The sequence below is a fragment of the Camelina sativa genome, chromosome 9, assembly GCF_000633955.1.
Source record: "Camelina sativa cultivar DH55 chromosome 9, Cs, whole genome shotgun sequence".
NCBI lineage: Eukaryota > Viridiplantae > Streptophyta > Magnoliopsida > Brassicales > Brassicaceae > Camelina > Camelina sativa.
In genome coordinates, this window is record NC_025693.1 from 13,729,318 (window position 1) to 13,745,792 (window position 16,475).

General features: G+C 33.1%; 1 protein-coding gene and 1 long non-coding RNA gene across 2 annotated transcripts; one reads left to right on the forward strand and one right to left on the reverse strand.

Moving 5' to 3' along the window:
* LOC104710957 lies at nucleotides 8,504-9,773 on the reverse strand. Its single transcript, XR_755156.2, has 2 exons — nucleotides 9,258-9,773; nucleotides 8,504-9,186 (listed from the first exon to the last, which is right to left on the reverse strand). It is a non-coding gene; the product is annotated as an uncharacterized LOC104710957 (long non-coding RNA).
* Nucleotides 10,279-11,803, forward strand: LOC104710958 (probable S-adenosylmethionine-dependent methyltransferase At5g38780). The gene is made up of 3 exons (XM_010427618.1): nucleotides 10,279-10,423; nucleotides 10,548-11,192; nucleotides 11,302-11,803. The coding sequence occupies exons 1-3, from the start codon at nucleotides 10,355-10,357 to the stop codon at nucleotides 11,632-11,634; spliced, it is 1,047 nt and encodes a 348-aa protein (XP_010425920.1). The 5' UTR covers nucleotides 10,279-10,354; the 3' UTR covers nucleotides 11,635-11,803.

Here is a 16,475-nt window from a genome sequence, read left to right on the forward strand (position 1 = left end):
AGCACAAAAACTGTGAAACAAATATTATGATTTTTTATCAACAAATAATTAATATAATATTATAATATTTGTATAGCTTGAATTTAGTAAAGAATTTAATAACCATGACATTATATTTTTCCAAAATTATGATATTAATATTTAAATATTTAATTTTTGAAAATATTTTGTCCAAAATTATAATATTAATATTTAATTCTTTCTTATTTGCAAAATTATTATGTTATGGTAATTATATAAAATATTGATAAATGATATCTATATATAATTACTAAAAGGACATTGCATATATAAATGTCAATATATTATTTTAGTACAGAAATATCATTTAAAATTAGTGCATATGAAAAATAATATATGTAATTTGAGAAAAATGAACTAAAAGAATTTAATAATTGAGAAGTGAAGACATGTGTCGAAAATATACGCTGCCAAATGTCGTTGTGTCATCAAAGTTAAGAGAAAACCTTCTCATATTATATAAGATATACACATATACGGCACAAAAACGTAATTACGGCACAAAAACTGTGAAACAAATATTATGATTTTTTATCAACAAATAATTAATATAATATTATAATATTTGTATAGCTTGAATTTAGTAAAGAATTTAATAACCATGACATTATATTTTTCCAAAATTATGATATTAATATTTAAATATTTAATTTTTGAAAATATTTTGTCCAAAATTATAATATTAATATTTAATTCTTTCTTATTTGCAAAATTATTATGTTATGGTAATTATATAAAATATTGATAAATGATATCTATATATAATTACTAAAAGGACATTGCATATATAAATGTCAATATATTATTTTAGTACAGAAATATCATTTAAAATTAGTGCATATGAAAAATAATATATGTAATTTGAGAAAAATGAACTAAAAGAATTTAATAATTGAGAAGTGAAGACATGTGTCGAAAATATACGCTGCCAAATGTCGTTGTGTCATCAAAGTTAAGAGAAAACCTTCTCATATTATATAAGATATACACATATATGTTTATCAGTCAATCATCTCTATTTATGTTTACTATACTCAAAGGTAAATAATGTTAACTCTCTAACTTACGGATTTTGATTTCTCCAATCTTTGGGTCAAAATATTTTATATGTTGCCACTAGCATATCTCATGTACTTAATGTTTGTCTCTTTTATAGGATGTATCACCGTTGGTTGCTTCTTCTACAGTCTTGTATATTTAGAGATATGCACGTTAGCACGTGTGAACCAGAGTTGAATACACTTATGTGTATGCGTAGAGATTCCCCTAAATTAAAACATCTCAAATTAGAACAGGTTGGTAGATCTAAACTTGATTTAATATTTTTCTTTGACTAGTACATGTATTGTTCTAATCCACTATGCTTTTAATCAAGCTCCATTTCCCTTCCGATGAACTGTGCCCCTACTGAATTGAGCCGTGTTCAGTTCCAGAATGTATGTCATCAAGTCTTTGAAACCTTAAAATGGGTACAATATGAAGGAAAAGAAAAAGAGAAACAAGTGGCAGCATTCATCGAACGAAAGCTGTTTGAAGAAGGTGACCATCTCCTCAAAATCTACTGACCTCGAGAAGAAACTTGAGATGATCAAGGAGTTGGCATTTTTGTCAAGACGTTCACCTGCCTATCATTTTATATTTGACTGAAGTTGTAACATGTTGTTGGTTTGTTGCTTGGTGTTTTATCTGAATTTTCTTATGTTTTTGTCTTCCAAATTTAATTTTGTCAGTTTGCTATGTTCTCTTTCTCAACATCTTTATCTACTATGAGAAATAAATAAATATTAGGACATTTCCAACCTCACTATATTTTAGAGTCAAAACTCTATTATACAGCAACATTTGCTCCAATTCTACTATGTATATTACTCTAAATTAGAGAAAATGATGAGATTGCTCTATATTTAAAGTAACTATATTTTCAACTCTTTTTTTACGGTAAACTCTATTATCCAGTTAAAAATAGAGTAATACTCCATCTGATCTCAAATAAGTGTTGTTCTGGAAAAATTTTCTTAGATTAAAGAAGTGTACAATTTGACTATTTTGACCTCAGGATTAAAACTATTTTACAATATTTTTTCTTTTATTTGTGTTAATTTAGTTAAGATTATATTAGTAATTTAATTATTATTATCACATTGAAAAAAGAGAACGACACTTAATAAGAAAAGGAAAATCACTCCTAGAACGACACTTATTTCAGATCGGAGAGAGTATATTGGAGAAAAATTATATTATATTCTACAATTACTCTATGTTATAATAAAAAATAGAGATATACATTTGAAAATGGTTTTAGAGCATGTACAGTGATAATCTCTCAATGAGTCTCTCAACTACAGAAAAATATAAAATATTGAAAAAGTAAGAAAGAGAATTAGGTGAGTCTCTCTAATGAGAGACTTTGAGAACCTTGTGAGAGACTCACTTGACAAATGTTTCATCATAACTGGTTTTGACTTTTATTTATAATTTAAATTTTAAATAAAAAAATTAAATTATACAAAATTTATTAAAATAATATATTTGAGAGACTAACAAAGGTTCTCCCTACTGCACATGCTCTTAGAAATATATGGCTTTGAATGGAGAAAACATATCAGACAGAGCAGATTAGTGGTTCAAGCAGATCAAGCAGAATAAAAGTAGATCAAATATTTGGTTGTAAAAGTACAGATCAAGGGTGAACAACATCAAAAAAGCTGTAGACCAGATCTGCATGTATTTCTCCTGCATTTACCACAAAAAGACAAAAAAATATGAACTACACACAGTTCATCTGCATTAACTTTTAAAAGTAAAAAAAATCCTTGAATAGTAACTTAGGCTTTTAATGGGAGAATAGAAAAATAGCAGATCACCCTTTAATGTAGTCCTCCTATCACTAAATTACCATTCAAGAAATTTTTTGTTTTTAAAAATTAATGCAGATGAACTGTGTGCAGTTCATATTTTATGTCTTTTTGTGGTAAATGCAGGAGAAATATGTGCAGATCTGGTCTATAGCTTTTTTGATGATGTTCACCCTTGATCTGCATTTGAACTGCCAAATTTTTTATCTACTTTTATTCTGCTTGATCTGCTTGAACCACTTGATCTGCTCTGCATTACATGTTATCTCCATTCAAGGTCTTAGTGATAAGAGGACTACATTAAAGAGTGATCTGCTATTTTTTTGTTCTTCCATTCAGAGCCATAATATTTCCTTGGTTTTTCTTAGTGACATATTGGCTTATGGTTTTTGCCACAGCATGTCACGTTGGATTGTGTAGTGACAAATACACACATTTATCTCACATATTTCACCTTTTCAATTCAAAAATTCGGAAGTTTGGTGCTATCGATATTTGAGCTGGTTATCGAGATTGATGCTTCGATTACTGAAATTCCAGTCACACTTCCAAGAAGTCTGTATACAGACTGTAGAATTAATGCTTGTGGATTTGGTGCTAAACATTAATGCGGGTCTCGTGGATTCTCGTAAAAAATAAGCAATCGATTATGATTGTATGATTGTATCTAACGAAGAGATCAAGTTTAATCAAGCACTCTTTACAATTGTCAAACTTAATTATAGCTTTTGGTCTCATGTCGATTAAACATTAATTAAAATGGGTACAAATACACTTTATTTGAAACCTAAAATACATTTTTGACAAAATATCTATCCCTTATATATCTTTGGACTATTTTCAAATTTGAAAAAATTGTTATCTAAATATTTAATTAAGAATAGAAAGATACCAAATACCTAAGTAAACCCAACCCTAGTAGAGCTTTTCTAAGAATTTCTTGTGTTATCCCCAAACTATTGAAGTTCTAAAAGATGTTGTCTGGAAAAGGGAGATGAGGGAAGGTATAATTAAATGGCTGACGACTTTTTTTTTGTGTGCAAACCGTTAATTGAAATAAAATCCGGTTAGGCCGGAACCGGTACAAGAGTGTTAAGGGTATGCTTAGCTAACGCATCAGCTGCCCGATTACAACTTCGAGAGACATAAGAAAAGATTATGCAAATAAAGGAAAGAGATAGAGATAGGATATCAAAGATTATCCCGTGGAGTTCCAAAGGTGGATTCTCCGTGTTGATGGCTTCCACCAATTGCTTGCAATCGGAAGCGACTGAGAGGTTAGGAAGTCCCAGGGATGAATGAGCCAAAAACGTATGTCTCGCCGGCACGAGAGAAACTACTCGAGGTAGTGCTTTGGCAAAGGTTTGGACTAAAGTGATGGTTCCTTGGTGCTTGAGGTTGCTTGGTAACATTGCTAAAGAGTAGGAGTTTGGCTCAGACAGACCAAAGCATTTGTGGGTGGTGATGGCGTCAGCAGATCTTGTTGGAGGATGGGCAATGGATGCACTCAAGATCATAGGGAGAGCAACAGCCACGCTGAGCGTTGAACTTTCCGGTGAAAAGATGGTATCCCTGGCAGTAATGTTTTTTGCATAAGTGAACACGGCAACCAGGAGATACAAAGATATATGGTTATGGGGTAGACGGTAACCAACACTCCTTAGAGGTGTGGTCATAATGCCGTTTCTCGTCAACCATTTCCACTGCCTTCGACAATAAGATCCATCAAACCACCCTAGACATACTAATCTTCTTCTAGCATGGAAACGACCAGCCAAAACAGAAGTAAAAAGAATTAAAGGGGTTGAGGTTGATAGCGAGTAAAATAAACCAAACCTGGGCAGAGATGACCAAAGTCCCAGATTACATCGTCGATAATGGGTCAGCAAAAATAACCTTTCACAATATGATAAAATAAGAAAAAAGAAAAAAGTTTGGGTAAATGAACATTTTTATTTAGTCAATTAAAATCTGCCATGTAATAGAAATATATATATATATATATATATTATTCATATTAAAAAAATCTAAAATTGAATATGTCGATGTGGATTTATAAAAGAGCACTAAAAATTATATTTTACAATTAAATAATGTTATATGTAGTTTTCAGTTTAGACAGGCACTACAAGAAAACAGGGATTTTACGACTACAAATGACGACTATATTTGTAGTCACCATTTTTGGTGACTACGTAACGACTAAGAGCCAACAATTTTACGACTACAAATATTTGGTTGTATATTAGTCGTTTTTTTGCGACTATATATAGTAGTCAGTATTTTAGTTGTAATTTAGCGACTATTTAATGACTATATCGCATATCGGAACAAATAGTCGCTAAATAGTCACCAATTTAGCAACTAATATACGATTCATGGTAAAAGTCGCCAGTTTAGCGACTAATATGCGACTCATGGTAACAGTCGCTAAAAAGTCGCATATCAGTCACTATTTAAGAAAATTAAATTTTCAAAATTTAACTTCAAACTCTAAACTAAACTCTAAAACTTATATCTTAAACTCTAATCTTAAACTTTCAATTCTTAATTTTAGAAATTAACTCATAAACCGTAAAACCAAAACTTAACCATAATAATATATGTACATAAAACCAAGCTCTTAATACTTATAAGAAAGTCTAATTAATATAATACATCCAAAAAATGAGATCTAACATTGATAAAAAAAATTATAGTTTTCCAAAACTTTTTTTTTTATCAAAACTTTATCCTAAATCTTCAACCTATACCCCAAACCCTATACATTAAATCCTAAACCTTCTTTAAACTTTTATAATTCTTATATAGAAATTAAAGCATAAACCATTCAACCAAGATATAACCATTATATATGTATAAAAGCAATGTGCAAAACTATTTATTATTTACATATAATTCAATCTATCCAGAACTATTTACTTATAATTTATTTAATATAGTCATTTTAAAACCTAAAACAAATCATATTTTAAATTTAAATCAAATATAATATTCTTCTAAATCTAAAACCCCAATTCCCAAATTCTAACGTATGAATTTAAAACTGCAAAATATATGAAATTATAAAGTTTTGATGCAATTAATTATTCTTTAAATAATGAAGCGTTTTCATTGGATGATATGTAAACACAAGGATTAACCCTATCAACCGTTGATTGATTTAATCCAACGGACCAAATATCTTCCTTCTTTTTCTCCCCTTCTCTCTGTCGTTTCCCTCTCCTTGGCCGATGAGACTTTCTCTTCTTCTCGTCTCCTTTTTTTCTTTTTTTTCTGTGTGGCGATTCTCTTTTGTCTCCTCCGCCAGTTGCTTCAATCAATTCCATCTTCATTTGTGTTGTTGTTTTCATCCTCTCAAGTTGTTAGATCTGGTACCAGAGCACTCTCTCGCGGATCTCAGATCTTAGATCTCAACCCCATCGTGTCATCGATACAAGGTAGATTTGCTTCCTTCTTCTTATTATTCTTCTCAATTTTGGATCTATAAATTGAAGTCATTGTCATAATTCTTCTCTACGGCGGTGGTGGTTCGCTCTCCTCTAAATCTCGTTGTCTCCCCATAATTATGGCGCTGCTTACCCTTCGCGGTAAGTTCAATCGTTCTTTCTTAGAGATTTTGGATTCAATTGAACCCAGTTTCTATGTGTATCTACAATCGAATTGGATTAGGGTTAGCCATTGATGATTATGTTGTCTCCTTGTATTTTTTTTTTTGTGATGTTATCAAGGGAACAAAACTATCTAGGACGAGCTGAGTGTGTTCTAGGATTATATGAAAAAGGTTCAATGTTAGGGTGAAGAGTTCGATCTTGATCGACCTACTGATAGATTTGTGTGTATTTCTCAAGCTCTTGAGGATATTCGACAGGGCAAGGTTTGTGATATATAGTAGTGAGGGTGTTAGCTTTTGATGTCTTTGAAGGAGAGTATCTTATTTTTTTTAGGCTTTGCAGATCGTAATTGTTATAGATGATGAGGACAGAAAAACGATTGAGATTTGATAATGGTGGCATCGTTGGTAACACCTGAAGCTATGGGCTTTTGTGGTTAAGCATAAGACTGGAATCGTGTGTGTGAGCATGAAAAGTGAAGCTGAGATTTCAAAAGTACAAATCAAGCTGAGATTCAAGATGCCGAGAAGGATGTGGTATGTTAAGGTCATTTCAATCGGCACAAAAGGCTTCAAAGATGGAATACAAGGCAATCGAGACTTGAGTGTGTGCTTCAAGCCATTAATTATGTATAGTTGTTCATCTACTCTTTTTATTTAAGAGTATGATGAATTCTTATTTTGAATTATGTTTATAATTTTATTTTGTAATACAGTTTTTTTTTAAATCACGATTTTATAATAATAAAAATATTATTTTATTTTTTAGTATCAATTTACTCCAAACAAATATTATTCATAATTTAAATATATTTAAAGTCATTTCTAAAATATAAATATTGTTATTAAAATAATATATATAATTTGTATAAATGATGTATAAATACGATGATAGTTGTTAAATAGTCGTCAATTAGTCACTAAATTTGACGACTACATTATGACTACTTGTAAACTAATTATGTTCATATTTTATTAATCGTAACATTGTCATTAAATAGTCGTAAATATTTACGACTATATTACGACTACGTTTACGACTACGTGTTTTAGTCGTAATTTAGTTGCTATTTACCGACTATTTTACGACTAAAATTTCTTACCGACTAACGATTTACGACAACACTGTTTAGTCGTAAAATAGTCGTTTTATCTGATTTAGCGACTATTTAGCGACTATAAGTGCAGTCGTAAATTGCATGTTTTCTTGTAGTGAGGAAATTAGAATTTAGATTTTAGAATTAAACAAAGTTATATGTGTGTTTGAGTTTATAAATGAGAATTAGAGTTTAGATTTTACAATTAAACGAATGTATATGTCGGTTTGAGTTTATAAAAGAGGATTATGATTTATATTTTACAATTAAATGAGGTCATATCTCAGTCTGGTTTTAATTAAATTAATATTTTTGTTAATAATTTTAGATAATTTGTTAGAAATGCCCATTTTGAGATACTCCTTTTCAAAAATACCTATTTTTAAACATTTTCGTTTTTGCCCTCTTTTACACAATTATAATATGTTAAATTAATTTTTAGAATATAAGGTTTGGGTTCTCTATTTTACATTGAAGGTATAATTTTAAAGGGGTAGAGTTTAGTATTTGGGGTATAGAATTTAGAATTTAGTCATTCTGTATATTAAAAAAAGTATTTTTGAAAATGAACATCATGAATAGACATTTTTGAAAATACCCCATAATTTTATTGTTTTAATATTAATTTAATTTTTAATTTATGTTTAAATGTAATATAACATTATGCAATTTCATTGGTTAAAATAGAGGGGATGGATAAAGAGTTCACCAGCAGGAGTGAACCCAAATTTTTTTATAAAATATTTTTCTAGCTACCATTTTCCTACAATATTTGCTGTAGGAAAATCAATCATTGTCTTCTTCTCCCCTTGTAGCTGGTAAGTCTTTCCTGGGATACATGACAGCTTCTATGTTTATATAAACATACTTATTGATATTCGGATCGGTTACAATTAGAGATTTGTTTGGAAGGAAAGTTATCAAAATTCTCTTTATAAATATAAGCCGAGGGTTGTAAAAATCGGATTACAAAGCTTAACTAGATGAGCTAAACACGATGAGAGTAGTGTGCTACAAAAAGGTGGACGACCTCGAATGGTTGATCAAAGGTCAATTAATAACCCAAAGCATACTCAACCACGATCTAGTGGTGTCGTTGTAGTACTTTAGGGTCGATTCCACAGAGACCAAACGATGCACTATGAAACTATATAGATCAAGTATAGCTAAAGTAGTAAGAAAGATTGTTTTTCAAGAAACCAATTAAAGACAGAAATTAAATAAGAGTTTGTAAAATCAAGAGAAAGTATTGGGCGCTTTCTCCTCTTTTTTTATCCCTTTTTCAGGTGTCGTACGTCCGTATTTATAGGGTACGGTGTCGGTTCGTCCATCAAAGTGACCAAAATACCCCTGTCCATATTTTAAGAATATGATCCATTTTTCTTGGGCTTTTACAAGATTCATGGCCTAGACCTCATGATGGAGGTGAGAACCAACCTCCAACAGTATTCCCCCCACCCTCAGTTTGCAGCTTTAGGCGGAGAGCTTGTGCCTCGTCGTAGAAATGTGTGGCTCGTCCCATGTTCATTCTGGAAAAACCCGAGTTGCTCTTGTCGTATCCTGCATCGACGACCTTTCCGTCTTTGTGCGAGGACAAATACTGGACAACTGAAAGGTGTCAAGCGGACAGAAAGTCTAAACAAACTACAGATTCACAAGTCACGTCCTCACCTTCACGATGTCGAAATTTGGCGTTTTTACGGTTCAGCTCTCTCTCTTTGCCAACTCACGAGCGTCTCTCTCTCCTTCGACGAATGATCTTTCTCTTCTCCATGTGGTTCTCTCCCCCCCTTCTCTCTCGGAGGCGACGTTCTCTCTTTTTCTCTGTTTGTGGCACGGTTTCCTTTTTCGAGTAGCATGTACGTTCTTTTTTGTTTTTAGGCTACTTACAGCAGCAACGACTTCACAAACAGTGGCGATGGTGGTGGGAATAAGTAGCAAAGAATTAAGAAGACTTTTCCTTTCGCACGCAAGCTAGCTACTCTTGTGGATTGTCTCTTATATAAGGGAAGGGGTTACTTAATTAGAACTCTAGGACTTCTTCCGAAAAAGTGAAAGTCCCCTCGACCCTATTGCATGCCGCATGCGCCTTTCGTTACAATCTTTTCCTTATTGTTTTATTTTGTCTACTGTCGGCTAGGAAATAATTTAACAATCTTTTTTAAAGCGATAAGTGATCTTTAAATTCATTTTAGCATCCAAAATCGCTAATCTTCATAATGTTTAAATAACGTTGAGGGTTATAAATGATAAATCGATAAGATTCCTAAAAAATTAGAAACTTGGTTGCATGGAAATAATGGACTGTTCACTGTTGTATCTGTGCAGTTTTATTATATTTAACACTGATCACAAGGAATCATTCATATCTTTAACATGGTCAGGGAATCATATCATATCATATCTTTTTGTAAACACATTGTTTAATCATTTCTGTAGTTTTTAATGTTATCAACTTACTATACTACGTAATATATTATTCATTGGCACGTTCTTGGTATGTAAGAGTTGAAAAGTCCACATTATTGGGCTAGCTGTCTCCAGATAAGTTGGTCCATTTTGATTCCCTGACAATGTTTAAAATATGATAACTTAAATTAATTTAGTTTATTCAGCAATATATGTTTAATAAACGAGGCCAATATATTTATTAATTAGGCCACTATATGCAATATAAGTAGGCACAAAGTCTTCCACTTAACACACCCATCATCACTCACAGCCTTAACACATAAAAAAGTAAATCATCACAAGACAAGAGATCAAAGATGTCGACTACATACTCCATGCTCGGCGGTGAAGGTCCCGATAGTTACCGAGAACATTCGAAATACCAGGTTTATTATTCATATATGATATCGTTTTTATTGTTTAGCTTCTACTAAAATCATGTTATAGAAAAAAAAAAAATCTAATAACGAATCATCTCTTATTGATTGCAAAACATTTATTGGTTCTTAGGGAGCATTGGTTATAGCTGCAAAGGAGAATATCAATGAAGTGATCTCCACGAAACTCGACATCGACACTAGTTCAAATCTCATTAACATAGCAGATTTCGGTTGTTCATCTGGACCGAACACATTCAACGCGGTACAAATCATAATTGATGCTGTGGAACTCAAGTACAAGGGTGAAAGTAATCTCAAGGACAAAGAGTTCCAAGTTTTCTTCAATGATTCTTCCAACAACGATTTCAACACTCTCTTCAAGACACTTCCTCCAGCTAGAAAATATTTCGCAACTGGAGTTCCGGGTTCTTTCTTTGGTCGTGTCCTTCCTAGAGATAGTCTCCATTTGGGGGTTTCTTCTTACTCACTCCATTTCATATCCAAGATTCCCAATGGGATCAAAGACCGTAACTCCTCTGCGTGGAACGAGGAGATACATTGCTCTGGATCTTCAGAAGTGGTTGAAAAATTGTATTTCGAACAATACAAGAACGACGTGGGCGGTTTCCTTAACGCTAGAGCTCAAGAGTTTGTGTCCGGTGGATTGCTATTGCTTCTTGGATCATGTCGTCTAAATGGAAATCAATTCTTTGAATCCGTTGAAGGAATGATGGTTGATTACATTGGATCTTCTCTTAATGAACTTGCTAAACAGGTAAATTTCGAAACTCATAAAAGATTTATCAACTCTTCTAATCATAATATTAGTACTAATCGAATATTAACATATTATATATTGTTGTATTTTTCCATAAATTTAAAAGGGTATAATAGATCAACAAAAGCTTGACGCTTTCAAATTGCCTATCTATGCTACACAAGCGGATGATTTGAAGCAAATCATCGAGGATAACGGATCTTTCACGATTGAGGCATTCGAGAAGATTACCCACGGGAAGGGAGAGTATCCGTTAGACACCAATTATTTGACGCTCGCGTTTAAGGCCTCACTTGGAGGATCTATAGCTGCACTATTTGGGCAAGATGCTATGGAGAAAACGTATGAGCTTGTGAGAGAGAAGACACAAGAAATGCTTCCTCAATTAGCCAAAGCCAAACCCGGAATGCAGTTCCTCATTGTGCTTCGAAAGAACTAAATTCGTGATCTATGAAATGGAATAAATCTGAGAGTACTCTAATAATGTTTTTACAATGATGTGTGTTTGTGTGTATGTGTTGTGTTCTTATCATTTAAACAATCCCTTTTGTTTATTTATATCACATGCTACACATATTACGCTCAAATATCAGTTACTATTACTTATATCTAAAATCTTGTTAAGGCATGTTCATTAGATAACTACAAGAAATGGACTACTTTGTCTCTGTTGATTGATGCCATTTTGGTTTTCCATCTAAACTTAAGAAATCAAGTAACTAGAGAAGATTAGTACTTAATGAGGTTGTTGGAGTTGTTAAGTTACTTTTGAGTCAAGTAAGATTAGTGGAAGTTGTTAAGTAGGTGTTACAATATAGTTTAGTATATTTTCTTTAGAAAGAGTTGAGATTTTTGCACCCAAAAAAAAAAAAGAGTTGTGTGATTAAATAGGAAAATATTAATTTTTGGGTTCACTTTTTACTCTTGGGAAGCTACATATAGGAATAAAGCAAATGCAATTTGTAATGGCCACAAAAAAAAGTTCTAAAGGCCACTTGCGTCAGATTTAGAAGTATATTAGTAGTGTTCTCGGCACTAGTCGGCAATATATTAGTTAAGTGTAAATATAGGACGTCAACGATGAATAATGTGCCATTATGTTTGCTATAAGCATTAGCCTCGTGAAGGGAGAGTAACATTAACAGAAAATGGATATATATACGTTGGGATGAAGATTTCATAGTCAAATTTGATTTAATTTTATCATTGTAACACAAGTCATAATATAATGTTACAATTTATTTTACAAAAAAAAATATAATGTTACAATTTTTACATGCAAAAAATTACACATAATAGAGTATTATAAACCAATTAATTCAACTAATATATACAATTGACAAGAAAAAAAATCATAACTATACATTTACTAATACAATGATTGAAAGTCCTTTAAAACGTAGATGTATTACAAATTTACAATCAAACAACTTTGTTTAAAAATATAATATATAAATCTACGTTTTAAAGTAACTTCAATTTCAATCTGTTATGAAAGTAGAGAAACTAAAAGTTGTATCCTCTTGTGTTTTGTGTTATTGATTCAATCGAATAAGAGTACATATATATAGTACTGGACAAAGCCCTAACACATTAGGATTCCTAAACCGACTTAGAATAAGAGAAGGTGGCCGATGGGCCTTGTGTGAAAATGTATTGGATGACTGAAGTAGTGTCTATGTGATTCAAGATGTGATACAGAATTGTTGTTGTTTTATGTGCGTGAGAAGTTTCTAGAAGGTTTGAGAAGACAATATTGAAGGACGGTTTGAAGATAAATTAAAGAGGAAAACTACTATTTCTTTGGATGATTAAATTGAAGTTTTGCAAGGAAAAGGAAAATAGCAAAAAGGAAAAAAGCTTTTTCTTATGAGATTTGGAAATCTTCTCCTATTGTGATTAGGAAGTCTTGATGGATATATAAGGAGGTGTTGGGCACGTCCTAGAGAAGCAAGAGAGCTGAGACATAAAGTTTAGAACCCTAGAGAGCTTTCTGTTGGTGTGCGGCTTAGTTTCGCGGTTTGGTGCTTGTGTTGTTCAAGCTTCATTGTTCGTCGGTGTGACGTGTGTGTGTGAAGGTTGCTCAAGAGAGTTGAAGACCTGAAGTCTAGACTCAGGGGGAGTATAACCCAAGGTTAGGTTATCTTGGTTTAAATCTAGGCTTGTTGTTAGTCTAGTTAAGGGTAGAGAATTATCCTTAAGATTCCATGTTATAGAATGGAGCGGTGAATTAAGAGGGTTGTGCTTGATTTACGCGTTTGCAAATAGGTTTTATTTGCTTTCTTGTTCTAGTGGAATCGAAATCTGGACGTGGTCCCGGGGAGTAGGAAAAACCGAACCTCGTTAACAAAGTTCTTGTGTTCTTTACTTTTTGCACTTTATTATTACCTCATCCGCATTTACATTGTGGATTTGGACATATGTGTGGACCGGTTATGGAGATCCATCCTTAGTGATTTACAACACTCCCCTTTGGATGACATAACCGTGCGGATGCTAAGAGATCACCATAATACGCTTGGGGATGCTGCCTCATTAAAACCTTACCAGGAAAACCCAGTGGGACAAAAACATGGTGAAGGAAAAAGAGTACAGCACGTATTACTCCCCCCTGTTCTAAACATCACTAAAAGTCCTTGAGTCTCTGCATCCCAATCTGGTGCGTGAGCTTCTTGAATGTTGATGTCGGTAATGATTTGGTGAAGTGATCGGCTGAATTGTCGCAAGATGGAACTTGCACCACTTGAACTTCTCCGGCCTTTTGTAGTTCATGTGTGAAGAAGAACTTAGAAAAAATGTGCTTCATCCGATCTCCCTTGATGTAACCTTCCTTGAGCTGTGCCATGCAAGCGGTGTTGTCCTCATATATGACGGTTGGTTCCTTGTCATCGGCCATGCCACAATCTGACCTGATGTGTTGAGTCATTGATCTCAACCAAACGCACTCACGGCTTCATTAACGCTCTTGACAAGGAACCACCAAACGGACAAGAACTAAATCTTGCTAGGAGGTTCACGACAAAACAAATGTCTGGTCTAGTGTGGCTAGCCAAAAACATTAACGCTCCTATAGCACTGAGGTATGCCACTTCCGGACCGAGAATCTCTTCATCGTCCTTTCTTGGACCAAATGGATCACTGTCCAAATTTAGACTTCTCACAACCATTGGGCTAGGCAATGGGTGAGCCTGGTCCATATTAAATCTCTTGAGTACCTTTTCAGTATATGTCATTTTATGCACAAGGATTCCATCATTTATGTACTCAAGCTGCAATCCCAAACAAAACTTTGTTTTACCTAGGTCTTTCATTTCAAATTCTTTCTTGAGATATTCAACTGTTTGGGCAATTTCTCCAGAGGTTCCTAGGATATTCAAATCATCCACATATACTGCTATGATTACAAACCCTTTGTTTGCAAACTTCTTTATAAAAATACATGGACTGATGGGATCATTCTTATAGCCTTCTTTGGCTAGGTACTCACTCAATCTATTGTACCATATACGCCCACTTTGTTTCAGTCCATAAAGGGATTTGTTTAGCCTTATGCAGTATTGTTCTCGAGAACCATTCTTATTTTTAAGCTCAATACCCTCTGGTAATCTCATATATATTTTATCCATTGGACCATATAAATATGCGGTCACTACATCCATTAGCTGCAAGTCAAGTTTTTCTCTTATAGCCAGATGATATATCATGATTTTAGGTGTTTTTAGCCATGATAAAAGTCTTATTTATAGAGTCTTTTTGGTATTTTTAGAGTCTTTTGAGTCTTTATAGGATTTAGCATGGATGGGAGCTTAATGGAGCTAAATAGGAAGATTTGGAGCTTAATCAAGCATTGAGGCTGAGCTACGAAGTTGAGAGGCGAATTCAGAGGATGCATCGACCGATGCAGCCACAGTGTCGATCGATGCAAAGCCAAATTGGAAGTTTTCCCACAAGTTTTGAAGATTTAGAAAGCTGCCCTAAAGTTTTCCATATTTGCATCATTAGTCCCTGGACGTGTTTAGGAATATAAATAGGATTTTTATGGTCATTGTTTAGACCTAGGCTTTATTTTTCCTGAAACTTTTGAGAGCAAAACCCTGAGAGATTTTTAGAGAGCTTTTGGAGAGAAAAATCAGGACTCCTTCAGAGAAGATTCAGAACTCCTTTTCTTCTACTATTAATCTCTGAATGCTATCTATTTTATTCATGATTTGTGTTATTACAATTATGTCTGAGTAGATCTGCTTGTTAGGTTTAGGGTTTCTCATTAGGGATTTCATGAATTATTAGATCTGTTAATTTAGGATTCATTATCTTTCTTGTTCTTCACCATATGTTGTTCTTAATGCTAGATCTTTGATTAGTCATCTGGATTTGGATCTTAAGATTATTAATTGATATGAGAATATAATTGATTTTCCTAAAAAAAACCTTTTGGTGAGCAAAATTACTTTTTACAAAGAGATTTGAATTAGTGATTTTGTGAACTTATCTAAACTTGATTTTATTGCTGATTTTTAACCTAGAATTTTACAAAGAGATTTGAATTTTCTGGTTTTAAATTTAGATAATATTTGCAGTGAGAACTAATTTATTTTACAATTGTGTTTAGAGTTCAAGAACGGTGCTTAATTGTTGAATCGTGCATCCTTAATTAATTGATCTGATTTTCCATGATTTCCTGAGAATTTCCCTAGGCCTAGCGTTTATTCATATTGAATTACAACTCTTTTATTTTCTGTTTTTGCATTGCTATTTAAATTACAATCTTGGTTTTGCATAATTAAAAGAATAATAAGTCTATTGTGTGAATTTAGAGTTCTTGTGGATTCGATCCCTAAGTACTACAATTGATCTCTTAATTTGAGAGAGTAGCTCTAGGGTAAATTTGAGCATATCAAATTTTGGCGCCGTTGCCGGGGACTCTTTTGATTCACCATTAGATTAAAATCTTTGATTTTGTCTAAATTTTTCTTTTTCTGTTTTACTCACACGTTTTTGTTTCTTTTCTCTTGTGTGTTTCAGGATACATGCCTAAGCCTAGCACCAGAAAAAATCCTACTGGTCCAGTTGTTAAGCTTACAAACCAAGAGTTAGGAGAACTAGAGCGTGAAAACACAAAGGCAGCCAAGTCGGTGAAGATGGCCAACACAATCATACTGAGACCTGATGCGGCTGGAGTTTTGAGGGATCAAGAGGGTCATGTGCGCAACGAACTAGGCCAAAAACTTGATGCTGATGGACAGGTTATTCAAGAAGAACTCGTCGTGGTCGATGAGAATG

Excerpts from the sequence above, each read along its gene's own strand:
- LOC104710958 (XM_010427618.1), top strand. The coding sequence starts at position 10,355 with ATGTCGACTACATACTCCATGCTCGGCGGTGAAGGTCCCGATAGTTAC. Across the intron at positions 10,424-10,547 it reads GAGAACATTCGAAATACCAG|GGAGCATTGGTTATAGCTGC; the intron begins GTTTATTATTCA and ends ATTGGTTCTTAG. Across the intron at positions 11,193-11,301 it reads TTAATGAACTTGCTAAACAG|GGTATAATAGATCAACAAAA; the intron begins GTAAATTTCGAA and ends TAAATTTAAAAG.